Raw genomic sequence first — 27873 nt, 5'->3', positions numbered from 1 at the left:
ACATTTTTCAAGGGTAAGATCCATGCCATGGAAATTAGTCAGGTAGTTTTTGCCCTGAGTGTCCTCAGTAATTAGCTCAGATTTTCTAAATGCAATTTTATCATACTGTAGATCAGCACGGCTTACTTCAAAAACACGACTCTCGAGATGGTCTTCAGAAGTTCCATGGACTGCTTCATTGTTTGGAAAATTATATTTACTTGCCTACATATGTATTTTTCTGGAGCTATAGTTTTCATTTCATTTTTGAAAGAGTTCTTCAATCAAAAGACTACTTTAGACTCTCAAAGTTTTTAGAAAAATATTACTTTGCCCTGATTTGCCTAAATTTTTATTTCTTAATAAGTGTTTATCTTATATAGAAGAATAGAAAAATATCACTTACTGTCCTTAAGACATATAAAGTTTGTCAGATCTTCTGTGCTTTGATGTATGTTTCTAATAGAGGATCTGGAAAGGCCATAAGGGATTAAAGAATATGACAAATCTTTGCTTTTATAAAATTAGTTTTGGCATTTATAATGCAAAGGTAGGGCCTGTCAGATCTGTGTGGGGTAGGGAGACCGGACTGGTGGAGTGTCAGAATGCTGGAGCGCTGGTTGCTCATTCAGTGACTAGCCGTGAGGCGCGGGGCTACTATTTTCTGCACCTTCTCTGGGCTTCAGTTCTCCTATCTCTGAAATGAGAGGGTTTCCTTTATTTTTGCTGTCCCTTCAGCTCTGTAATTCTTTGATTCAATATTTCCTCTTTAGAAGACTAGAGATTATTACTAACTCTGGCTAGAGTTGGGAAATACATCAAATCTGATTTCTGTTCAGGTTAGATTTTCATTTCTTAAATTAAGTTTCCAAATATTTACACAGCTTTAAAAGGCTTGTCTAATGATTTCTTTTGAGATACTGTAAATTGTTTTTCATTGGTGATACTAAACTAGCTTAACATTTTTTTAAAGAAACAATTGCTATAAATATTTTTACTGATGGGAAATATACTAAATGTTGATTAAAGCAAATTATGTTTTTGTAGACAACATCTTGTTAGCATTTTCAGTGGGTTTTGCATGAAAAATAACAAGGCACATTGCTTTTAGAGTGTCTGGGTATACCTATCCTTGAATATGTACTCTGAAATGAAGTTGTATCATATTTTCAGCATTGTGTTTAGAATTCTCACATGTAAAGAACTGTTCAGTAAAATTGAACATGTGGATAAAGATGGGCGATACATAGGGCCCTTCATCAGGGTTCAGTTATGTTCTAGACGACTCTGTCCAGTAGGACTTTCTGTGATGATGAAAATGTTCTGTATCTGCTCTATTTAACAGGTAGCCCCTGGCCCCCGGGGCTGCCGAGCACCTGAAATGTGGCTAGTGTGACTGAGGAACTGAATTTTAAGTTTATTTAATTTTAATTTAAATTTGAATATGAATAGCCACATGTGGCCCAGAGGCTACCATATTGGAGAATATCTACCATATCTAAAATTTCTTATCGTAAATATTTTCTTTAGCTACTAATTTATTTCTACTTTCCTTTATTGGTGGGTGGAAGTGGGAGAGGGCATGGGGGATAAATAGTAATGATAAAAAACAATAAAAATAAGCTATTAAGAGTAGTATATATATGCTGTTTTTATTTTCTTATATTCCATTCCTTAAAGAGTTAATTCAAATTCCTATTTGCATGTGGTTAAGAAAAAGTACATACAAGGCTCTCTTCCTCTCCCACCTCCAGGCCTGCCCCAGGCGGCAGTCATTTTGATCCCAGTTTGATTTCTGTTTATCTGGAGGTGGTCTCCATAATTAATAAGTTTTAATATCTCTGGTTGCTTCATTTCTATCTGGTTTGCTTGCTTCTCCTCCTTTACCTGACTCTAAATGTTAAGCTCTTCAGGCCTAGGAACTATTTTTTTTTCCTCCTCACTCTATTCTTTTTCTCTAGGCAATCTCATTCATTCTCATTGCTTCCAATACTTCCAATATGCCAGAAACTTCCAGTTTTGGATCTTAGTCTAGAAGCCTCTTGCGTTTCCAACTCATGTATCCTTCTGCTTGGATAGATATATGGATGGGTTATAAGGAGCCTTAAACTTAGCGTGTTCTAAACTGAACATATCTTACAGCTACTATCATCTTTCTTCTAGATTACCACAGTTGCTGACTGGTCTCTTCCATTCCTGGACTTTCCAATTATCCACAGCATTTAAGAAATGTAAATTGAGTCATTGCCAAACCTTCTCCACGTCTCATTGCTCTTGGATTAAACTAGAAAATTCCAAACATGGTTTAAAAAGCACTACAAGAAATGGACCCTGCATACCTCTCCAATCTCATATTTTTCCAGTTTTCCCTTGTTGCTATGTGACAGCTAGACTGGACGCCTTCTTTGCTCTTTCCTATTTTGAGGCCTTCACATATGCTGTTCTCTTCCTGTAATGTTCTTTGCTCTACTTTCTGCCACCATGTAATTATTTAAAAATTTTACTTCTTCAGAGATGCCTTTGCTGACCATCCTCGGTTTACATTATTGTCTGTATTGTTCCTACCCCCAAGATTCCCAGATGTAGTTAATACACATGATAAAATGTGAACGCACAGATGGTTTTTCATAAGCATAGTGATAAAGATTTAAGGAACGTCAAAGTCTCTGCACTTGATTGTTAGAGGTGGCGTTGCAGGTGTATTCTCTGCTAAAATGATTTAGACCTTTAGAAGCCAAGTCCTGCTGAAATACTTCTCTACCATGATGTTCTAGTGCAGGGGTGTCAAACTCATTTTCACTGGGGTCCGCATCAGCCTCACGGTTGCCTTGAAAGGACCGAATGTAATTTTAGGGCTGTATAAATGTAACTACTCCTTAACAGTTAAGTGAGAGCTCGGTGCTGCTGCTGGGTAGAAGCAAGGTGGAGGGCCGGGTTTGGTCCCTGGGCCTCGTGTTTGCTACCTGTGTTCTAATGAGATGATTATAGTGCCAATCTATGGCTAAATAATGCATGTTTGTTATTTTTTAATTTTATCTACAGTACTGAGGAGGACTGTTCAAACTCGTCCTGCTCCACGAATTCCTCCAACTGTGGAAGTAATTGAGAAGGACCAAAATTGGGAAAAGAAGACCTTACCAACTAACACAGACATTCAGAATTCAAGTGAAGAGAGTCATCTCTTCACTCAGAGGTGGAGGGTCTCTCACATGGGAGAAGATTTGGAGCCCAAAACCCAGGCTCCTTTTGTTAACCTCTCACAGCCCCTGCACAGTTCCCACTCAAACACCCAGCTGCCCAGGAACCCCGCATTCTCAGAAGAGCCCCCAATACTGGGGGATGGGCAACAGCTGAGAACAAAGGAGGCATTAATACAAAGAAAGGACATCATGACACGCATTGCTGAGTTGACACTGCAGAATTCAGCTATCAAGGCACATCTGAATAATATTATCGGGCCAGGGGGAGAGCAAGGGGATGGACTTCGGGAGCTAAACAAACAGGAGACAAGTCATTCAAGCAACGTGAGTGCTGTGAGTACCAGTTAAGGCCTGGCATGGACATTTAGGAATTTAGGTACATTGCTGGAGCATCTTAAGGGACTTCTTTCCAGAAGTGGTCCTGGATATCTTTGAGGTTGCTGCTAGATGGCTTATGCTTTGTCATGTCCCTATTACAAAATAAGTAGAAGTTATTTGTCAGTTTATTAACAGAGGACAACATAAAATAAAGGGGGATGAATGAGGAAAATAGGATAAAAGTAAAATACGTAACAAAGAAAAATTAAGGTAGGAATAAAGTTTTAAATATAACATGTGGAATTAATATGACTTAAAAATTTTCCACACAACTGCAGTTTAATTGAAAGCATTTTTATTTTTAAAGGGACTCATAAAAAAGAATTACATGTAGTTGAGCCTCAACTCATGAGTAGTTAATTTTTTAGGACACATAATACATTTTCCTATAGAAATGATTGTAAAGGATTTTTAAAGTCAGACTTCAATGCACTGTACATATGAAACATCTGGGGATCTTGCCAAAAGGCTTTTTCTGATTGAGTAGGTCTGAGGTAGACCCTGTGTGTTTCTGGTAAGTTCCCAAATGATGCCAGTCCATGGATTATACTCTGTGTAGCAGAAGTCTGCATGTTGCAGTGCAGTTATTTTGTAAGTTAAGTAAACTGTGGGCTAACCTGGTAACTTAAACCCTCATTTCCTTGTTTGTGGAGAGAAAGGGTATCCTAAGCTCCAACTGGGGAGAGTTTATAACCTCCATCCTCACGCTAGTCCCAGTGATGGGAGAGGCTTCCTTTTACTTCTTTACAACCTAGAGTGGCTCCTGTAAGGCTTCTGAGAGGGGTCAGAACAGTGAACAGGGGGAAGGAGCTGGCAAGCATCTTGGGTTATGAGTCCCAGGGGTGATTGCTTCCATAAGGACTTTACCAGTGGTGGATTGAGCACTTCCAAGAGGAAGGTTTGGAGATGCAGGGTAGTAAGGTTTGGGATAAGGGCGGCGTCTGTAAGCACTGGCTCATGGGCAGAGAGGGCAAGAGGGGCAGGAATGTCAGAAGGGACTGGCAGAAGAGGAGTCAGAAAGGAGTATTAGGAGTGGGCAGTAGCCATCCGTACAGATATAAGTATAAACTGCCTCAACTTTGAGTCATTGGAAACATTTCTATTTTTGCAGAGTTTTAAAGATTATTTGAAACAAGCAACTTTTAGTTTTAAAAGGCAGCAGAGTTAACAGTTGAGTTTGCCTCCTTTTCTAATTAGTATATGGATCAAGCTAGAGAGGATAATCTATTACTGCCCTTTTTGTTATCAGAATTGCAAAATGATCTTTAATTCATATGTTTTGCCTATCTCTTTTTAAACTAATGGACACAAGCTACAAATTACTGATTTCTTTTAGAGATTGTTTTCACCCCCCAAAGGGACATATTTGGGAAATGAAATAATTAAGAATGACACTTCTATTTCAGGAATTTTCAAATTAAACTTATGTTATATTCCTTGGGTAGTTTTTCTTTTTTTTCCCCTCTTGTAGTCCTTTCTAGTCACCAGCTGTCTTGAATCATATACTGTGAGCCAAAAGTGGCCTGGGGAGGCTGGCATGTGGTCAGAAGGAGTGATAGGGTCCTAGAAATCTTTGCCAAAGAATTATTCATGGTGCATGCATGAAGAAAGCTTGTCCCACAGACACTCTCCATGGACAGGGGGACTAGAGGACTTATGTGGCACGAATATTAGAAGGATTATTATCCCTTTGTTTTAGTCTTGATTTTTCAGTTAAATGACTTGTAAATTTGATTGTTTATCCACCATTCAAGCATGCATATAGCAAGGACAGTGAGTATTAACTTGCTGGCTCTTCGTGCAAGAATTTATTTTTACAAAAAGTCAGAATTGTTTGGGTTATTTTTAATATGGAATTTGTGCCTTTTTTTTAAAAAGAGTTTTCCAGCAGCACAACCTCTAACACCAAGCAGCATGGAGGAACGGATTGCAGAATTGAACCGGCAGAGTATGGAGGCTCGTGGAAAACTCTTGCAGTTAATAGAGCAGCAGAAACTTGTTGGTTTGAATCCTTCCTCTCCACCAGTATCACCTATCCAGTCACCTCTCACAGCGTGGACTGACTGGTCACAGATTCGTGATTTAAAAGGTAGACAGTTTAAAAGCTAAGTAGTTTTCACTTTTTTGGTTTTGCAAGTATATATTGAACTGAAGGAACATATATTTCAGTGCCATCAGTTTTATGTAGAAAGAAACAGACTAAGTCAGAGAATAAATGACATAGATAGAGCTGGAAGGCCAGTCTCCTGGTAGAATGCTGTCCATGGAGCTGTAGGAATCTTCAGCGTCTGGGTGAAGTTGCTCCACGTGGAAACGGGACTCACTGCAGTAGGTGGTTTACTTAACACATGTACCGCACAGGGTAAAAGCATCACGATGATAATGTAGAATTGCATCAGCAACAAATTATAAGTTATTCTGTTGAAATCGCTAAAACATTAATTTGTAAATTAAACTTTTATTTCTATGTTTAGGAATGTGAAAGACTAGAGGGGATTCTAACTAATAGAGCAGTGACTGAAAAGTTAGTTGTCACAGTATTCACACTCAAAAAGGTGCTGATGAAACGAAGTAGATCTCAAGTTGCTCTTTAGCCAAAGATTAAATGATTAAGATCCTCAAGGGGCGGAGCTCCACGAAGGCTGTGCTGGCACTGCTAGTGGCTCCGTGTAAGGGAGGGCTCTGCCAGGAGCAGAAAAAGCTCTGCGTCAGTCAGCAGTGTGCATTCCCTCAGGCGCTCAGGCAGTCGTGTCTTAGAAATGTTCCTGTGTCCCCTGGGTGGTTCAAGTAGGTTTCCTTTAAGGTATCTGCCAACAGGACTTTTTCTTTTAGTTAGAAGTTATTTCCTTTTTGAAACTACAGGCCCAGAAAGCAGACTCTTTCAGAAATTACTGGAAAATGACAGATCGTGCGTTTTCCCAGGTTCCTTCCTCTTTAATTTTAGGTTTCTTCAAATGATGACTTTGTTTACTCTTCTTCATAGTCACGAAGTCTAATGCAACTTCTAATTAGAATGAATACATTAAATCACTCAGTAAGTGCGTACATCTACTATGTGTCTGGCATGTTCTGGACCCCGGGGATACTGCATCAGACAGGACAAGTCCCTGCCCCACTTGACTACTTGCGTGTTCAACTTGGTAAGCAGGCCATGAGCAAATGAGCAAACAGATGTATGAGATACTGTCAGTCAGTGCTCAGTACAATGAAGAAAAATAAAGCAGGTTACTCTTAATAATTCTGTGATTAAATAAGACATCTTCTGTTGTAATAGTTCCTTAAGGTAAAAATATTTTTATTTATGTTGTCTTATTTAGTCCTCAACTCACCCGAGAGCAGACAAAGCTGATGTCATACCCATTTGATGAATATGTAAACTGAGATGTAAATAGGTTATATGGTTTGCCCTAAGTTCTAAAGCAAATTGGTAGATTCGTGACTGTTCTTGTCATTCCAGTGGTTTCAGCACTTAAGATATTCCTTTCTTAGCTCTTTCACAGGGACCACTGTGGACTATAATGATAAAATAAAAAATAAATCATATGCCATAAAAACTTGTTTTCCAAGGAATGTGTAAATAGGAGTTCATTACCCCCCTCAAGCCCAGAAATCACTGGTTTTAAGCAGTGATTCGTGGAAGCCTCTGTGAAACTGACTGGGATGGGCATAAAGCCTTTCATTATAGATATTTAGTAAATATTTGTTGATTGATAGCCTGCCTCTGCAAACAGGGTCCGGCACAAATAATGCCCTCTTTTTATTATAAAATTATAAGCATATAATTCTGTAACAACAATCTCACACTCAGGCACACCATATGAATGCTTTAAAATGTTCAAATTAAAACAATAAATTTGTACACCCATATTATTACCCTTCCAACCACACTCAAGCAGGTGTTACTTCGGCCAGACCCTGTATTGAAAATGTACATCACTATTGCCATTGGCCATGCGAGCTCTTCGGCCAACTTGCCCCTCCTACTTAAAGTCTTCAGTGGTAGTAATAATGTGATATGTTAGATTTAAAGTTTTACTGAATTACTTCAGAATTTTTTTTCTTTCTTTGGAAAACTTTAGATAAGCAACTTTTAACAAAAATCTTGAGTTCTTTAGGGCTAGCTCTTAATTTCTGTTTTTCACTTCCAGATCTGACATGATACCACTTGTCTGAAGATTCTGGCTCTCTATGAACTGGCATGCTACTGAATTGACACTAGTAACTAAAGTTTCTTGTCACACAGCTCATTAAAAAATAATCCTTGAAGTATATCTGTGGGCCATAATAAAAATATAGAAAGAACTCTCAAATTTAATGTGAAATTTACAGTAAGACAGAGATCAAGTTAAATTTTATATTTTTATTTTAATGAAAGGTAATGAACTAATATTTATTGTTATATTTTAGAAGGAGGAAAGAAGACAATTGAAGTATCTATTCCAGGAGCAGAAGCCCCAGAAAGCTCAAAATGCAGTACTGTCTCTCCTATCAGTGGAATCAATACAAGAAGGTAGGGTTATAATGTGGATGTTTACTTAAAAAAAATCAAGAATGCAGTATGTGTATTATTCTCTTTGTGAAAAAAGAAAGTGCATAATGTTTGACTTAGGTTCAGACTCACTGATGTAAAGAAAATAAAGTAGTTGGAAAGGACAGTTTGTGGGGGAAAGAAGGGATGTAGAAAGCATGAGCTGGCTAATAAAAACAAAAATCGGTAAAAGCACGTATATAGAATGCCTTATGGGTTACAAAATTAGGAGATGATATATGACAGGGTAATTGGGTAATTGACCACTAGTGTTTTCCTCCTTCACAATAAAGAGACCAAAGCTCATAGAGCTAATTGTGTAGTCTGCCTGTGTGGTTACATGTGGTAAATGGTGACACGAGGGATGTACCTACCTGGCTTTCCATCTCCGCTGCGTGCCTGCCCTCGCACTGCGCTGCTGCAGGTCTTGTTACTCTTCCACTGCCTGGGTCTTCTTCACCCCTGCGCATCCTCTCCCCCACTTTAATGTTAAAAACATACTAGTGTGATACTGTAATGGTAGATACATGTCGTTATACATTTGTCGAAACCCATAGAATGTGTAGAACTATGCTTGTACCCTAATATAAACAATAGATTTAGTTAATAATAATGTATTACCTCTTCAATTGTAACAAATGTGCCACATTGATACAAGGTGTTAATAATAGGGGAAACTGGGTAGGGGAGGAGGGACTGAAGACTGTATTGGAATTCACACTCAATCTTTCTGTAAATCTATAATTACTCTAAAAAAGGAAAGTCTATTAATTTAAAAAAAGACTTAGGTTGGTGAAAATGTTATGAATAATTTATCTCATTTGGACCTATGTCAGCCATACCTTTTCAAGTTCTTGCCATTATTGAGGATTGTCAGTCTTACATAATTTCTGAAGGTTAATGATGATAGATTACTCTCTCCCTTATTCTTCACAAATAGATCTTCAGGGGCTACTAGTAATTCTTGTTCTCCACTAAATGCCACCTCAGGAAGTGGGCGACTCACACCTGTTAATCCCAGAGCAAAGGTATGTGATAAAATGTAGTTGTGAGATGTGTATGGGGGATGGAGGGTGAGGGTGGAAGGTGGCTGTTTTAGTGATTTTCATTCTTAATTATTATGTCTGTTATCCTAAAGATGATGTGAAATTTTCAGAAGTGAAGAAATATGAATTTACCTTCATTAGCAAAACACAAAAGCCATGTACTTTTGTTTTGTAGGGTAACTAAGGAATAAGATAAAATTCAATAGCATTTTAACAATCCTTAAAGACTAGAAATTACTACTTTCAGGGAGAGCATCCCAGATAGTGTGGCAGGACACAGACATGTGCCTTAAATGAACTGTAGGCACACCAAGAGGCTGGTGTCCTCAGTCCCTGCTGCGGCTGGGTGGGGCCCGTCACTCTCTGTGGCTCCAGGGTGCCACACTGAGGTGCGCTGGTTACAGTTATGGCACAAAGAGTAAATAAATGTCTTACGTATTTGTCATGTGTTCTCATTTATTACAGGATTGCATAGAAACTAAGCATCTCACAATGTATCCAAAATTTTAGCAAAAGGCATTTTTGCATGTTGGTGATACAACCAAACATAGTTCCTTTGAGTGTTTGGTCATAGCAAATGGGAGGACACCTTTAAAGTAATAAATATCACATCTGAAAACTTGAGCTAACAACTTCTGATATGGGGGGAATCTTCTCTGCTGCTTGTATCACTACTTCAGTAATTAGACCAAATAGTGAGTGTTTCAATAAACATCAAGTATTTACAGTCCAAATTAATTGATGGGCCCAGATGTCCCAATTGTCCAGCACTAGAACATTTGACCTTTGCTGTTTAATATATTCTAAAAATGCTTTAAAGTAAACTATTTTTTAAACAAATTTAATTTACAAGATTAAATAACTGTTATTTTTAAAGTTGTACCTCTGATTTGCATAAAATACTGGATTTATAATTTTTTTAAAAGTTAGGTTTCCTAAATCAGCAAGGATACCTGCTGCCCAGGGGATCGGTTACGTGAGAGTCTCTCTGTTAGAGAATAAAAACGGCCTCTAGCGATTTAATTTTCAGTGCAGGTGTGTAGGATTCTGTGTGCTTGCGTGGACTCATGTTTCTGGTTAGTTTCTAAATTCCTTTTGCACCTTTGTTTCAACAGATTGAGAAACAAAACGAAGAAGGCTGGTTTGCTCTTTCTACCCATGTGTCATGAGTGAGGTCCAGTGTTACAGCTGCCGCTCAGCTGTTTATTCTTGAGCTTTCATTTCCCTTCCCCTGCTCTTGCTTTCAAGTTTTTGTCCTTCTTTCAGATAAACCTACAAAGATCTTACAGAACAAAGAAATAAAGCAATTATATTATTTTTGAACTTTCAAATAGATTTCCATCAATTAACCAAACTGCAACCTCCTGTAAAAATTGTGGCTATAGGAAAATTAAAGTTTCATATTCTAATATTTTGTAAGAATTTTAAAGTTTGAGTAATATATTATTACCCTTTTTCAGGGTTTTTTGTCTAATATATCTTAAATGTTGATCTATTTGATTTTTATTTTCTGAAGAACTAAGTTGCTTTGCATATAAATTATAACAGAATGCCTTTGTGTGATTAAATTCTGGCTTTCAGAAAAATTTAACACCCTCTTTGGTTTTTTGTTTTTGGAAAAGTCACAGTAGCCTATTACTTTTTATATCTGTGGAATGCACAACTTTGAAAAATGGGTGTGAGAGTAATTGTTTCTATTTGCTTCAGCAGGTAAGAGTGGTTTGTATATATTGTAAAATTCTTACATGGTCTTTAAATGTGAAAGTGTCACCAATAATGGTAATGCACATAAAATAAATAATGATCATAGAGCTCAAATGTTTCAGTGCAGTAACATTGACTGATTGGCGTATTTAGTATTTGAAACAAAATTGAATATGAAAAGTTGCTATCAATTTTCCTAGCCCTGAATTTACTGCGCATTCAGGTTAGGTCTTTCTTTAAGGCATCTGTTTGGCTTTCAGACATTGGTTTCTATTTTAAACTTGGTTTTTGAAATATCTACTCCCTGGCTATATAATAGGAATTGCCCACCTAAGTGAGGTGCTTATGGGTTGGGGGTGGGGAAACACACTGAAGCTACGTGTTTGGGGAACTTTCACCCATAAGGGAACCTTCCTTTCTCCTGCAGTTGTAAGTCTCTGTTCTCAGAAGTGTCTGATGCAGCTTTCTTTTGGGCCTCTTCATTGTTGTGGTAGCCAAAAATAATATTATCTTCTTCTGGTATCACTGATTTTATTTACATAAAGTCATCTGTATCCATTTGCATTATTGCAAATTCTCCCATTCATATTGCACTTTTTGAAACGTGGTGTTTAATAAATACTATCCCTCCCTGGGATATAAACCATTTTAGTGTTATTCCTTATATTACTGAAATGTAAGACTATCTGCTTGGTTTGTGAATGCATTTTTTTTTTTATTTTCCTAATTATTCTCCAATTGGTTGGCTCTTATCTTTGTTTTTTCCTTACATTCCTGTAAACCTCAAAAGCCAAGATTCTCAACTTTGGGAGCATTTAAAAATGCCAAAGTGACTCCCTGAGGGCCTTGTTGAGGACTGGGCATGCTGTTTTTAAAAGCTCAAAGTGATTTAATGTGAAGCCAGAGTTGAGAACCACAGCAAGAAACATTTATCACTAGGTCACTGGCAACCTGTGGGCCTGACATTCAAGTATCCATCTTGTTAATGTTGTTTTTTGCTACAAAAGTAGATTTTAAAACTCCAAGAATACCAGCTGTAAAGAGCCTTTCTTAGGCCTTCTAAAGCAGTGCTTCTCAACCTCAGCTTCCATTAGAGGCATCTGGGGATCTTCTAAAATTCATAATGCCCAAGTCTCCATATATATCAAGTAAATTAGAATATTTGGGGGCAGGACACAAACATCAATATTTTAAAACCTCCTAAGATAATTCCATTGTGTAGCCAAGTTTGAGAACCATCATTACAGAGATGTTAATTGTCCCCTAATCATAAATTGGTGCATATTTGGTTTTAATTAACAGTTACATTACTTAAAAGGCCTCTTGTCAGCTTTCAGAGTCAACTGCATCAGTGGGTCCCCCAGTCTGAACCCCTGTCAGCAGTAGCAGCATTGCCCAGGGTACTTGTTAGAAACGAAAATTCTTGGGCCCTACTGTAGGTCTCTTGTTCAGAAACTCTAGTGTCTGAATATGTTCATTCTGTGATTTTGATGCGTGCTCAAGGCTGGGGTCTGTTGCACTGCAGAGGGGCTCGCTCTGCCACATTTCACTGTGATGTATACAGTTGTATTTACTTCTAAGAAGCCAAACTCAGATTACTTGTGTTTCTTTTCTTTAGACTCAGGCTGTGAGCACCATATAACTTCTCCAATATGCAATAGAAAGCTGCTAATCACTTGCTAGACTTTAATAAAATTTATAGTTCTCCAAATAGTAGCTTAGAAGAAAGACTAGATCAATAATTACATCTGCAGCTGTAGTACAGTCATTCCTACACTGTATAGTGAAATAATTTGGGCTAGCAGAATTTAATAATAATTTACTGTTTACTAAGTGCCAGGGAGTATTTTAGCCACTTTACACGACTTCATGACACCTTAATGTGGGTAGGTACAATTATCCTTATTTTGCAGATGAGGTGCAAGGAGGTAAGCGCTCTCTCAGGCTCACACAGCTAGGAGGTGGTGGCACTAGGATGGGAACACAGGCAGCCTTTCTCCGAAGCCTGCTCCCTGCTGCCATCCTCTCCCCGTGTGTGTGGCACAGAAGCTCCATAATAATAATCGCTGTCCTTTATTGAGCCATGACTGCGCAGGCACTGTGCTAAGCTGCAGTATCCCCATGTTGTCACTTAACTCTATAGTGAACTCACGAGTTAGTTGTTAGATGCCATCCACCCCATCACACATGAGGAAATTGAGCCCTAGAGGTGAAGGGAGTTGCCTCATGTCAGAGTTGCTTGTAAGAAGTAAAGCCAGGACTTGAAGCTCTTTTTAAAATAACTGTGGGACTTCTGACATACAGATGACTAACAGCACAGTAGCAAAGGGTGTAAGTATTGCAATTGGAAAGCTTGAACTCAGGGCTGTCTCCCTGTGGGCAAATTAATTGCATCTTTCCCATTTGAAGTCTTTCCTATAAAGTTGTGAGGATTAAGTGAGGTAAATACGTGTAAATACGCTAAGAACAGGACCCAACTCACAATAAACACTCAGAAATAACTGACAGTTTTTTGTGTTCAAATAAATACACTATTGTCTGTTTCCAGATCTTTAAAGACATTATGTAGTGAGGTTATTGTTTTTCTGTAATTAACAGTTGAACCCAGTGCTTTTAATTTCAAGGTATTTCACCTGAAAGGGTGTTTGGAGGTTGAAAGAAAACATAGTGAGCATATTATTTGAAAATGTAACTAACATGCTATCTAAAAATAAGTTTATCTTTTGTGTTCTGACTTTTGAGACACCCTGGGTATACAATTTAATAATAACAAGGTTAGGTCCTTTTTAAAAAAAATCCAAGAGAATACTTTCTAAAGAGAATATTTGAATATTGCCAACAAATGCATGGTATGAAGTTTCTGGAAAGTTGTTATGTAACATTATGGAAACCAATAAACAAAATGTAATACAGCAATGTTTCCCTATTGACTTTATTAACAAATTATTTATAGTAAACTACATCTATTTAAAGACAGTAATTCCTTGGCTTCATTTATTTTTAGACAGAGGGGAAGGGAGGGAGAGAGAGGGAGAGAATCATCAGTCAGTTACCTCCTGCACACGTCCTGACTGGGGGCATAACTGAAATGCAGGCATGTGCCCTGACTGGGAAGCAAACCTGTGACCTTTCACATTGCGGGATGATACCCAACCAACTGAGCCACACCCATCAGAGGCAGACATAAGTTTCTGTTTCTCTTGGGTAAATACCTTGGATGTAAAATGGTATAGTACAGGTTTAAACTCTATATTTTTAAAGATTTTATTTATTTAAAGAAACTGCCAAATGATTTGCAAAGTGTGCCATTCTACATTCCCAACAGCAGTGTGTGGAGTTCCAGTTGCCCCGTAGCCTTCCACATTTGGTGCAGGCAGTTTAAAAAGGGGACCCATTCCAGTGAGTGTGGAGTGCGTGCATTGTTGCGTGCATTGTTGCGTGCATCTCCCCGAGGACTACTAAGCATCTTTACGTGTGTTTATTGACCACTCATCTATGGGATGTGAAGTATTCAAAGTCCTTTGCCCATTTAAAAAATTAGATGGTTAGTTTTTTCTTACTGAATTATATGAATCCTTGGTATTTTCTGGATACAAAGTTCTTTGTCACATATTATTGCAGTGTTGTAGCCGTTTTAAAACTATGTTTTGTAATCAATAACACTAGCTATTTAAAAATCAGTTCAAGCTCTGGCTATACCACAAAAACACTTGAGCAAACTGCTAAACTGAGAAATTTGTCAAGCTTTTCTGTGCTCTGCGCCCAGGGTCCTGCAACCAAAGAACCCATGACATGAGATCTTACTTACTCCTGAAGGCCAACAGATATAACATAGTGTAAAATAAATACCTAAGTAAATAAACAAACGAACGAAAGCCTCCCGAAGTATCTTTGCTGGTGATAGTACTCGGTCAGTGGATCTTTAGGCCATTTTATATTATTAGGCAGGTATTTTCGAAAGCATTCAAAAGTCATTTGGTTTAGTACTATAACATCCTTAGGCTAATAATATAAACTGGAAGTAAAAATTAAACTGGGACGCTAAACTGGTAGAATGCTGGGCTTTTCTAATTGGCTTTGAACTTGAGTCATACGCGACAAAGTAGCCGGGACGAAGGGCGAGCGAGGCTGATGGTTCCAGTGACACCCACTCTGGTGCGCATGCGCTTCACGCCGCAGGCCCGCGGTCTCGAGGAGGACGCGGAGGCGTCGCCACAGTAACTGCTGTAAACGGAGACCAACAGCAGGGCAGATGCTGTGACAGAGAGCGCGGCGGAGGTCGGTTCCTGTGGTAAGTTTGGACCCCGGCAAACTGTTAGCGCGTGAGGGAGTAGTGAACCCCTCTTGGACTTTTTTTTTAGGCTGCCCCAGCGTCCTATAGACACATTCCCTCGTCCTTCCAACAGATCAGTTCAACAAGCGTTTGAAGTGACCCGCGCTCGCAGGCATGGAGCTACACACTGGTTACAAAGTGGACACAGTTCGTGCCTGCTAGTAGCCGGTAATCCAGCGGGGACGGCCAGTAGTAGTATCCTTTAGACCCCGCTAAGCAGAAGTAGGGAGTTTGGTGGCAAAGTGCCCTGGTCTCCAGGTGAAGCAAGCCACCCCACCCCACACTTAGCTGTGTGACATTTGGCTGGTTGAGTCCTCTGCACTTCAGTTTCCTCATCTCTAAAAAGGACAATGCTAATGCTAACCGCATGGGGTTCTTGTTACAATTAAATAGGATAATGTAGGTAAAGTGTGTAGCATGTGAAAGACACATAGTTGGTGCACAATAAATACTTGTTGCCTACAAGTAGTCATTGTGTCCAGCCAATTGTGAGTTTTTCCGGGTGGCTGTGAACTAAAACCTTTGAGGAGAAGGAGCTGCGGAGAAACCAGGGACAGGGAAGATAACAAGAAATGAGCTACGCACCCTAAGCTGAAGGACCTTTGTGCCATGCCAAGGAATCTCTGGTACACTGCTGAAGTGGAGTGCTTGCACATTTGAGAGTGAGCACTGACCCTGAACTCCAGTGAGTAAATACGAGTAATACCACCTTGGGGGGGCCTTTTGTCTAGCTTCCGGATAACTTTCTTGTTAGCAGCACACCCACCTGTGCACTATCATTTTCTGTTTTCTTTACACTTCCTAAGGGTTGACTCAAAACTTGACAGAAATGAGTTGGTTAACAGAATTCACTAAAGGCTATGCTAATGAGCCTGAATCAAATAAAAGTAGATTTCAAATAGTTTTCCAATAGGCTACTAAAGCTAGCAAATTCAGTTGTGTAAGACAGGACGTGGCTAAGAACACAAATAAGTTTTAGTCATTTTAATTGACTACAAACTGATTGTGATGAGTCAGTATGTAATGAGCCTGCCCCCCACCTCGAAGATAATGTAATGTTAGACTGCCTTAAAGGACATGGCTGGTGTGGGCACAGTGATACTTCATCATCTCTAGTAAAATGTACAGATCCTTCAAAGAAGACATGAAATTGGGGTTCATAGATGATGCATTGGAAATTAACTTCTTGAGCTATCAAGATTCTGAAAAGAGTTGAAACCATGTTAGTGAAGAATAATTTAAAGAATTGGGGTGCTTTAGTTGGGAACAGAGAGGGTCTGGGGAGAAAAGTGAACCAGTTCCAATGATCTGAATAGCTATAATACGCAGAAAATATTGAGTTTTTTTTTTTTGTTTTTTGTCCTAAGAAGAATAAGGACCAAATGGATCCAAGGTATGGGGAGGAAGATTTCAGCTTAATATAAAATGAACTTACTAAGACCTAGAACATTAACAGGATGTGTTTACCTTCTTACTTGAAATGGTGAAGTTGAAGTGATTTCTGTTCATTTATTCAGGAATTAATACATTTACCTTTTGATCATTTTGCATACTCTGTGCCTATGTGCCAGGCACTGTTCTTAAAGTTTTACTGATTAACTTATTGATATTTCAGAACAACTTTATGAAGTACGTACTATACTTCACAGATGAGAATACTAAGGCATAGGGAGGCTGGATACTTAATACCTTACAACTCTTAGGAGAACCAGGCTCCAGACCCAGTCGGTCTGACTCTAGCCAAATACTCTCAGCCTGGCCAGTACACCAGACTGCTTTTCCAAAAGTGCTGGCTTACATTGGGTGGGAGGTTGGACGAGATAAATTCCATTTCAACTCTGAAGGTCCAAGATCATATCTGTTGAGCCATAGCTATATTAAAGAGAATATGAAGTAATTATAGTAAAAACAACTACCAGTTTTGAGTTTCTACTAGGTGCTGTATATACTTATGGCCCTTAACCCTAGTTTTTATCCCTGACTGCACATTAAATTACATAGGGAGTAAGATGTGAGAATGGTGTGTCATACAAAGTTTTCCAAGTGATTCTAAAGTGCAGCCAGAATTGAGAACTACAGGTATGAAAGATCTCATTTAATACTTACAATAGCTTCCAGACAAGCTCATCATCCCAGTTTTACATATAAAAGGGGGCCAAGCTGGTATGTGAACCCTTCTGGGATCCAGAGCCCCATCAGTTTACAATGCAGTTTCCCAGTCCATTCCTCCTAACAAAACAAAGAAAAACACCTTATTCCATCTCACCAATTACACTGCTAGTCTCCAGGAGACCAGGAGACCAGGACCCGCCCCCCCCCCCCCACCTTACCTGACTAATAGACTAAGTTGTTATTGGAACTTGCAGACAAAAATTTTTCATTTAGTTCTTCACATTAGATTATTAGCTCAGTTTGGTTGATGAACCCAGTGACTATCTTGCCTCGAACCCAGTGCCTGATTTGGGGCCTGCATCATGGCAACTGAAAAGAGTAGTTTAGTTGCCTGCCAATACTGAAATTTTGATTTTTATCAAGGAAATCTTCATCTGTACTTGCCACTTCAGTCATGACTGTCGGAGTGTCCTGGGTCTGCTCAACCTCAGATGGAAATGAACCAGTGATTTAGAAGAGAAGCTTATTCTGAGACTGTGTTTAAAGAGAACTGTTGCTCTGACTGGTGTGGCTCAGTGGGTTGGGTGTCGTCCCACAAACCAAAATGTTGCTTGTTTGATTCCTGGACAGTCAGTCAGGGCACATGCCTGGATTGCCGGCCAGGTCTCCAGCTGGGGCCATGCAAGAGGCAATGGATCATTGCTTCTCTCTCTCTCTCTTCCTCCCTTCCTCTCTCTCTAAAAATAAATAAATAAAGTCTAAAAAAATTTTTAAAGAGAATTTTCAATTTCCTCTTCTTAAATTGTAAACTATTTAGGTTCAGGGGCCTGTACTGCTCATCTTTATCCACTCCGTGCCCACCTAGCGTAATACCATTCGTATACACATATGCTCAACAGTTTTGAGAATTTAACTGATTTAAATTATGAGAACCTTGAGAACAAGGCAGAAAATGACTTTAGGTATGTTTGTAGCTATCTGAACAAGTTTACCCACAGTATGTGATAATCTGAAACCAAACTGCAATAACTGACATTGCCTGGCAATGTCCATTATTTTTATGGTTACTTATTATCATTAATTATTTTTAAATCAGCGACTTGTATAAACACAGAAAGCAAGCTTTTGCATCCAAACTTGAAGAAACAGGAAACATATTGATGATAGAATTTGGATTTTAAAGATCTTGCTACTTAAAATTTTCCTGTCATTTGATTCTGGCATACCCCCCAACACCAGTGGGCATACAGTCTACAATCCGGTGAGAGAAAGGAAGGAAGGAAAGAAAGAAAGAAGCAGAGAACAACTTAAAAAAAGAAAGAAAGAAAGAAAACACACACACATACTTTTTTTCTTTTCTTTTTTTTAAGATTTTTTTTTTTTTTTAGAGAGGGAAGGGAGGGAGGGAGAGAGAGACAGAGAGAGAGAGAGAGAGAGAGAGAGAGAGAGAGAGAGAGAGAAACATCAATGTGCGGTTGCTGGGGGTTATGGCCTGCAACCCAGGAATGTACCCTGGCTGAGAATTGAACCTTGGGACACTTTGGTTCCCAGCCCACGCTCAATCCACTGAGCTACGCCAGCCAGGGCTCACACACACTTTTAGAAAAGTAAAAACATCATCTTCGTGACTAAGAAAAATGACTCCAAGATATTAAACACCAATTTAATAGCATGAGTATCATCTTAGACATATCTTTCTTGATAATAGTTTATAGTAAAAACATTTCTGATGCGGACTCCGGCCTGCGGGGGTCCATGTGTTGTGGATGCGACAAACAAATTCACACGGACTGCAGAAGTCCTGTGGAGAAAAGGGACAGCACGGCTGCTCTCTAAGTAAGAGAGAGGGCCCCAACCCCTGCCTGGACAGGCTTTTATTGCTTTCCAGCAGCATTACATCAAAGAAGGTTCTCATTCATTATACTTAGATTTACTTTAAGTGATTACTTCTTACAGATAACAAGGGAAAAAATGTTGCAAATGCAAGGGAACAATAAAAGTGATTGATCTGGTTACATTCCATCCTTGGGATGGCTTAGCGCAGACTTTAGGGAGTTGCTTCAGAGATATGCATTAAACATCTGCAGTTTCAACTGAAGGTGAGGGAGTTTTAGCAAAAGCAAGCCTTAAAGCAGCCCAGGTACAATGCAGGCCTGGTTCCCATGGGAAACCCAATCTGCACGCCTGGGTCCTGTGTGCTGCCTCACACCCGATCAGTTTTCCAATTCAGTGCTGGGCTACATTCGCCATTGCCATTCTGATCGGTTCCCTATACATTTGGTCAATATGCTGTTGATGTCCCAAATCAAGAGATGGCATCATTATAATGTCATTTCAAGACAACAGATGGAATGAACCCTATTGCACTCTCTACGGGTCACGTAGTATATATCATACCTGCTTTGGGCATGTTCTTTAGTGACCGGGAAGTTATAATAATGCACTATTCAATTAATTCTCACAATAGCTTTATAAGTAGTTTTCGCTTCATTTCCATTTTACACTTGAGGAATTGATGTAAAGTTTGATTAGCTAGTTATGTGGCAAAACTGGAATTCAAACCTGAATATAATGGCAAATATGATCCAAATAAAAACTACAGTTTTATTCTGCTTGCCAGCCATGCCACAGAGGAATGTTGAGGAAACATGGGGTGTTTCGTGTGGGAAAGTGAAGGACTTGGAAGGGACTTAGTGTGTGTTTTCACATGGAGAGCTGCAACGGGGAGAGAAGACAGAGGCAACCTGCTGTGTCATCCCCCGTCCCTAACACCTTTCCTTGGCTTTCAGTTAACATAGAGATATTTTCTCAATTCCTTAGCAAAGCTTAGAGACAAATGTACAATGTGCTACCTGCCTCCTCTTCAGTGCCCCTTCCACTGTCCTGCTCTAGCCAATAGACTGCTTTCCCCGCTCCCCAGACACAACCCTCTCCCTAAGTTCCCTCTGCCTAATACGCTCCTTTCCATTCTGTGTCTGGCCAACTCCTACTCATCATCTGGGACTCAAACATCTCTTCCTTAATCCCTAGGCACTAAAGGGAGATGGCAGAGGGTTCATCTGAATGGTGGAACATTTAGGGAAAAGGTGGACTTGGGTGGCATTTCACTGTGAGCCTCTGGGCAGCCAGAGGGCACCACGATGAGAGGCTTGACTGAAGAAAGGGAAGGGAGTATCTGGCTATATTTCACTCTTTTGCAGAGGTGTCTGATGGTGGCTGTGCTGTCCTGCTAGTGAAGTCGTCTCGAATACTATACAAATATACAATTATCATCAATGCTCCTGGTGTTTGGTGCTTGTGGAAGTTGGTAGGGGGAAAATCTGTTAATGATTTCCATTTTACAGCTTTCTCCCTTTCTCTGTCTCAGTTTTGTGCTCAGTGAGGAGATGAAGGAGCCAGATGATCATGACACTGACGAGGGGAAGTCAGATGGATCACAGAGCAGCACAAGGCAGTCTCTGGGGTCCTCGCAAACTGTATCAAGATGTAAGTAAACGTTATAATATACACTTGGTGTTCGATCATTACATTTAGCTAAATAATTTTTAAAGAGTACATATTTAAGTTTATACAAGGTAAGTGGTTTACTTGTTTAACTCCCTTCCTAAACTCCAAGTTCTTGAAGAGCAAAGTCTTTATTTTAATCATTTTATCTCCAACTCCTGGCACACATAACGACTCTGTGTTGATAAGGACCTGCCTGCACGTAGGGTCTCATTCCTGCCCATGAGGTCCTAGGTCCGCACCGTCTGTAATGCGCTTTTCTGATACTCTGTGGCAGGAAGGGAGCTGCACTGCGGCTTTTAGGCCTTGGCCCACCACTTAGAGGTGCTCCATCTTGGGTAAATTTTAAAACCTCAGTTTTCTCACCCAATAAAATGATAACTGTGATCTATTTCAGGATTAAACTGGGTAACATGTAGAAGGGCATTATAAGCTGCAAATAGAAGGGAAAGAGGAATTTTGTGAATGGATTTTTCAATGACAGCTAGCTCTTTCTCACCGGGCACTGTGGTGTTAGGTATCTTAGCAGAATCATTTTTAGTTGGAATTCTAAATATAGTTTCAGAAATTAATTTTGACTGTCCATGTAGAGGAGATCTGTTTATGGGGAAACCAATTCATTTTCAAATTTACATTAAATTATTTCAATCCGAGACATGTCTGGTAAATTCATGATTTCTCCACACCATGTTTTATTTTAGATGCTTATTTCCTCTTGTTTGGACTGTTAAACAAGGAGTTCCATTTAAGTCTCCTGTTCGTCTCCTTCCATACCATCACTAGAGTTATCTTTACAAAAAATAAGATTTTATCACCCTTCTCAGACATTTTAGTTTGCCTCTCTCTTGTTTAGTTTCTACTTTTCTCCATTCTCTACATTTCTGACTCAGGAACATCTACTTTTTAGTTTCCAGTCCTTGGTAGCATTTTCCTGGATGGCCGGACTGAATGGTAGTGACCTTTGTCTAGCGCTGCCTCCGCACCTCCCTTTCCTGGGTGAGACCCTGCTGGAGTCAGGCCTGATCCATTGTGGCCTGGCTCTGTGCTCAGTTCATAAAATGCTTCACACATCACAGGCTGAGGTCCCAAATGATCATGTGAAAGAATTCGCTGGCACCCTGGAACCCTCTACCTTGGTGCTGTGAGAAGAGGCCTCTGTCCTCATTTAGCCACTTACCTGATGGCTGTGCCCCCACCCACCATGAGATCTTGCCTTGTTCTCAGTCATGCTGAAATATTTGAGCAACATCTCACTCTTTAGAACTTTCATGCAGAGTGAATTTTCTGCTTTTCCACCTAAGCAGAGATTGAAGTGGACTCTTCCCCAGACTCAACAATGGGTTTAAATGTGTTATAACTGAGTCCTATTAAGAAATTTAAGCCAGCCTTGGCTGGTGTGGTTAAGTGGGTTGAGTACTGGTCTGTGAATGAAAAGGTCACCAGTTCGATTCCCTGTTAGGGCACATGCCTGGGTTGTGGGCTGGGTCTTCAGTCGGGGTGTGTAATCTCTCACATATCAATGTTTCTCTCCTTCTCTTTCTCCCTCCCTTCCCCTCTCTGTAAATAAATACATAAATAAAATCTTTTTTTAAAATCATTGTTCAAATACAGTTTTCTCCTTTTTACTGCCAATCCAGTCCCCCCTCCCACCCAATAAAATCTTAAAAAAAAAGAAATTTAAGCCAAATGTACCAGCCAAACCATCCAGCATTTCTTACAGGGGTGAAGGACTGTTAATTACTAAGACATTGATTTCTGATTCTTATTAAAGGGCTAAATTCTTGCTGGCCTCATATAGTAAATTGGGAAATATTTTATTCTTTCTAATTTTAGAAATATTTTGTGTAGAATTAATATTATAATTTCTTCCTTAAATATTTGGTAGACTTCACCAATGAAGTACCTGTGCCTATAATTTTCTTAATGGGAAAATATTAAACTATGAATTCAATTTCTTTAAAAGATAGAGGATTGCCTATTCCTTTAGTATGTTTTATAAGTTTATCTTTTTTATAGAATTTGTACATTTTTATAAATTGTAAAAATTTTTGCATAACTGTAGGATTTATTTTCACTTTTGATATTGGAGATTGTATTGTCTCTCTTTTATTCCTTGATTGCTATAGCTAGGAGTTTATTTATTTTGATCTTTTCAAAGAATAAGATTTTGGCTCTGCTAATTTTCTTTATTGTTTGTCTTTTTATTTTACTGATTCTTGCTCTTCATTTTTATTATTTCTATTCTTTCTTTCATTCTACTGTTTTTTTGGGGGGGAGTTTCCTTTTCTGTTCCTAGTCTTAGAGTAGAACTTTAGATCATTAATTCCCTTTTTAAAGTATATTTTATTGATTATACTATTACAGTTTTCCCATTTTTTTCTCCCCTTTATTCCCCTTCCACCCTGCCCCCCATACCCACCCCCCCACCCCCCTTAGTTCATGCCGTGGGTTGTACATATAAGTTCTTTGGCTTCTCTGTTTCCTATACTATTCTTAATCTCCCCCCATCTGTTTTATGCCTACCAATTATGTTTCTTATTCCCTGTAGCTTCTCCCCACTGGATACCCTCCATGTGATTGATCTCCATTTCTCTGGTTCTGTTCTTGTTCTAATTATTTGCTTGGTTTTTGTTTTTCTTTTTTTTTAGGTTAAGTTGTTGATAGTTGTGAGTTTGTTGTCATTTTACTATTCATAGTTTTTGATCTTCTATTTCTTAGATAAGAAATATCTATTTCTTTAACACTATATAATAAGGGCTTGGTGATGATGAACTCCTTTAACTTGTCTTTATCTGGGAAACACTCTATCTGCCCCTCCATTCTAAATGACAGCTTTGCTGGATATAGTAATCTTGGATGTAGGTCCTTGCTTTTCATTACTTGGAATACTTCTTTCCAGCCCATTCTTGCCTATAAGGTTTTTTTTGAAAAACCATCTGATAGTCTTATGGGAACTCCTTGGTAGGCAGCTGTGCCCTTTTCTATTGCTGCTTTTAAGATTCTCTCCTTATATTTAATCTTGGGTAACTTAATTATGATGTGACTTGGTGTGTTCCTTCTTGGGTCCAACTGCTTTGGGACCCTCTGAGCTTCCTGGACTTCCTGGAAGTCTGTTTCCTTGGCCAGACTGGGGAAGTTTTCCTTCATTATTTTTTCATAAAAGTTTTCAATTTCTTGCTCTTCCTCTTCTCCTTCTGGTAGTCCTATGATTTGGATGTTGGAGCTCTTAAAGTTGTCCCATAAGTTCCTAAGCCTCTCCTCATGTTTTTAAATTCTTGTTTCTTTATTGTGTTCCAGTTGGATGTTTATTTCTTCCAAATCATTGATTTGAGCCCAGGTTTCCTTCCCGTCACTGTTTGTTCCCTGTATATTTTGCTTTATTTTACTTTGGGTAGCCTTCATTTCTTCCTTCACTTTGCAACTGAGCTCAATCAGTTCTGTGAGCATCTGATTGGCAGTATTTTGAACTCTGCATCAGATAGGTTGTCGATCTCCTTGTCGCTTAATTATTTTTCTGGAGTTTTGCTCAGTTCTTTCATTTGGGCCATATTTCTTTGTTTTGGTGCACCTGTTATGTTGTAAGGGGGTGGGGCCTTAGGTATTTGCCAGGGTGGGGCAACCCTCTTTGCTGCATTGTGGCGCTGTCTGTGGGGGAGGGGTCAGAGAGGGAACAATGTCCCTCGCTCGGCTCTAGCCCCACTTTCCAACAAACTCTCCTATGAGACTGGGAGTTTCTCCTGCTGTCACAACCCCCATGGTATTTTATAGCTAGAGGTTTGAGTCTTTAGTTTCCCATTCAGCCAGCCCTGCCTCGCCCACATGGTCCACTGCCTTGCCATGTGTCCCCTCAGCTCCACAGCCAGTCTCCTGTCTCCTCCCCTCCTACCAGTCTGGGTGAATGTTTCTTTAGCTCCTCAGTTGTCACAGTTCAATGCAGTTTGATCTTCTGGCACTCCTGGTTGTTTACTGTTTTTTAATTTTTTTTTATCATTCTTTTGGTTGTGCAAGGAAGTGAAGTGTTCCTACCTATACCTCCATCTTGGTTGGACAGTGTATTAATTCTTGAGTTTCCTTCTTTTTCTTATATGTACTGAAAGCTATAAATCTCCCTCTTAGCACTGCCTTAGCTTATCCCAAAAATTTTGATGTTATATTTTAATTATTATTTAGTTTGAAGTATTTTTAATTTTTTGATTTCTCCTTGATCCATACATTATTTTAAGTATGCTGTTTACTTTCCAAATATGTATAGGTTTTTGAGATGGCTTATTGTAATTTATTTTTAATATGCTTCCGTTGTTATCAAAGGTACACATATTCTCTGTTATTTTAGTCCTTTTACATGTATTGAAACACATGTCCCAGCCAGTGAACATACTTTGTGAATGGCCCATGTGCACTTGAATGCATACCTCATATTGGCATATGTGGTATTTTATAAATATTGGGTTAACATGTTTCATAGTGTTGTTCAGATCATCAATGTCTTTACTGAGTTATTGACTAGTTCTTCTATCAGTTGATAAAATACATGTACAGGGGTGGGGAAAAGTAGGTTTATAGTTGTCAGTATGCAAGACAGTTCACTCTTGAATTATTATTTATTAATTATTGTATTAGTCTCCATATGAACAACTGTAAAGCTATGTTTGCCAACCTCTGTATTGTAATATCAACTAAGTAAACTGTGAAAAGTTGAGTATACATGTATTAATCCCTGAAGCAACTATATATTAATGAATGTTGGTAATACTGAATTGAATTAATGATAGCGCACTAGCCAACCTTTTTTTCTTAAATTTTTAGTTTCTTGTAAATATGCTGTGATAGGAAATAGATTAGAAATGAAGTGAAAATGGGGATTAACTCACAGGAAAGGCTTTTTAAAAAAAGTTACAAGAATGACCAAATAAAATGACTTTTCTAGGAAGTTTTGAGCACTAAAATTCATTCACTTGAGAGCACAGACAAACTGGAAGGCGTAGGCACTTTGGAAATAAGAAAATGTTTAATTCAAAATTTCAAAATTATGAAAACAAACTATTTTTAATAGCCATTACAAAAGAGGATGACAAAGTCTCGGAAGATATCACAGACGAAACATTAACTGAAGGGGAGAAATCATATTTAGTGGATGACGACTCAGATGTGGAACATTTGGAAGGTAGTTCCAGCTCATTTCAAGATGATTACCAGGAAAGCACTGGAGGTGAGTATTATTAGTTTTCTTTGTAAGTGCTTGTCACCATTTTAAAGATAAACTGACCAACTTGAACAGTTGTAAGTCCATAGAAAGAGAAATCGGCAGGATATGTGAGTGAGTGTGGTGACGGGAAAGCATGGATCACACACCTCATGGTGGTTTAGTAGCTCTGGGGTTGTAGTCTCCATTTCTGAGGCTCACAGAGACAGCACTCATGCTCTGTCTCTGGAGAGTAGGATCGTCTCAGCCCTAGATTAGTGAGTGCAACTCTCCCTTGGAACTGAGGGGGAGCTTCCCATGGAGACTGCAGAAACCACGCCCCCAGCTGGCCTTCGCCCTAGCTCACAGGCATGTTGGTTCTTCCTCCCATGCTCAGTGGTGGGTGGCAGCCTACGTTCCGGTGGTCCTTACTGCTGGAGTACTGCAGGCGAGGCACACCCCTCCTGTCTTTGTGAAACACAGTTTTAGGATTCACCAGATGCCCGTCTTAGTTGAAATATTTTAATTTTCTAGAATCTCGGTATATGAAAACCCCTGGCTCAGCTACAGAAGAGGCAGAGGAGGAAGTTAAGAAGAAAATATCAGAGACCTTCTTTTATGATTATATACAGCTGGTTTCCATGCCTTTTGTGACTCCGGATTCGAACATACCACTGGATCTTCTCATACTTGTGTATCCATTTGTTCCTTATGTTTAATTTTGGCATTTCAGCTTCTTAGGTCAGTGGTTGGCAAACTATAGCCCATGGACCAAATCTGGCCTTCTGCATGTTTTCCTAAATAAAGTTTTATTGGAATACCACCATACTCATTCATGTACACTTTGGCTATGGCTGCCATCTCACTGTAAGGGCAGAATTAAATATTTGGTTGGCCAAAAAGTTCATGTGGTTTTTTCCTGTAAAATAAAAAACACATTTTTCACTTTCACCATAACTTTATTGATTTGGATATTTTGAGTATGTCGGCTACTTCCCACATGGCATAATGTTGAGTGTTCTCAATTAATGTCTCAGTTGATCGCTATCAACTTCAATTGATCTACTGACTGTTGAGCCTCATCCAGTGAGAAATCTCCAGCACAGAACTTCTCAAACCACTTTTGACACATTTAGTCACAGCACCTTGTCCATACACTGCACAAATCTTTTTTAATACATTTCAGTTTGTTTTTTACCTTTCTTTAAACAATAAATCATAATGCATCAAAAATGTTGTATGTATTTTTCCACCTTCATTCAATATTAAAATAGCTACACAAAAATTCACCAACTCTAATGTTTTTTAAAATGCATGCTGATATGACAGCTGTCACAATACAAACTAAAAAAATTTTCAAATGAAGTTAAAGACAACCAAGTGCTACTAGATCCATCTCACAGAAAAACACAAACGAACTTTTTGGCCAACCCAATTGTTACAACAGCACCCACGTGGCCCACAAAGCCTGAAGCATTTATTGCCTGGCCCTTTATAGAGAAAGTTTGCCAACCCCCATCTTAGGTACTTCTAAGAAGTTTGGCCCTTAGAGAAGTTGAGATAGAAATGTATGATCTTAATTTGAACTAAGCTTTTGTTTGACGCCTAGTAACCATAAAGAGAAATGTTGCTTTTCTGGCTGTCCTTTCATGAGGTGTGATGTGAAGGAGGGCAGAAGGCCTCATCCCTGCTTACCTTCTCTGCCAGCCCGGCATCCCTTTTTCCATGCCTGTCAAGTTAAAACCATTGTCTTCCCTCCTTGAAACACTGATATAGCCATTTTCAGGCTTTAGTACTTTCACATTATTTTTCAAGAGGACAACCCTGAAAAAAGTGGGGCACAAAATAACAAGTATTAATTGGTCTGGGGCATAAGAGTCTGGGAAGAAATGTAAGGGTGGGGATGA

General features: G+C 39.1%; 2 protein-coding genes across 6 annotated transcripts in view; both read left to right on the top strand.

The window, feature by feature from the left end:
* Window positions 1-10949, top strand: part of SPICE1 (spindle and centriole associated protein 1) — a 56666-nt gene extending 45717 nt beyond the window's left edge. For 2 of the 5 annotated variants that reach the window (XM_045851993.1, XM_045851994.1), the window contains exons 14-18: window positions 3022-3512; window positions 5436-5646; window positions 7965-8067; window positions 9026-9113; window positions 10247-10949. In XM_045851993.1, the coding sequence (XP_045707949.1) occupies window positions 3022-3512; window positions 5436-5646; window positions 7965-8067; window positions 9026-9113; window positions 10247-10300 (947 nt within the window). In that variant the 3' untranslated portion in view covers window positions 10301-10949. Of the gene's footprint in view, window positions 1-3021; window positions 3513-5435; window positions 5647-6540; window positions 6698-7705; window positions 7776-7964; window positions 8068-9025; window positions 9114-10246 lie in introns of those variants that run through there. The other 3 variants (XR_006787226.1, XR_006787225.1, XR_006787227.1) reach the window with 3 other exon arrangements.
* A 4085-nt stretch (window positions 10950-15034) lies between these two features.
* CFAP44 (cilia and flagella associated protein 44) overlaps window positions 15035-27873 on the top strand; it is a 116763-nt gene continuing 103924 nt past the window's right edge. The window contains exons 1-4 of the mRNA XM_045851498.1: window positions 15035-15126; window positions 20648-20766; window positions 25838-25993; window positions 26501-26660. Coding sequence (XP_045707454.1) covers window positions 20667-20766; window positions 25838-25993; window positions 26501-26660 — 416 coding nt within the window. The 5' untranslated portion in view covers window positions 15035-15126; window positions 20648-20666. The remainder of the gene's footprint in view (window positions 15127-20647; window positions 20767-25837; window positions 25994-26500; window positions 26661-27873) is intronic.

This window comes from Phyllostomus hastatus, unplaced genomic scaffold (assembly GCF_019186645.2).
Source record: "Phyllostomus hastatus isolate PE091 unplaced genomic scaffold, TTU_PhHast_1.1 phas_contig_86, whole genome shotgun sequence".
NCBI classification, from domain to species: domain Eukaryota; kingdom Metazoa; phylum Chordata; class Mammalia; order Chiroptera; family Phyllostomidae; genus Phyllostomus; species Phyllostomus hastatus.
The sequence above is the reverse complement of the archived record's forward strand: the minus strand, read 5'-3'. Positions and strand labels throughout refer to the sequence as shown.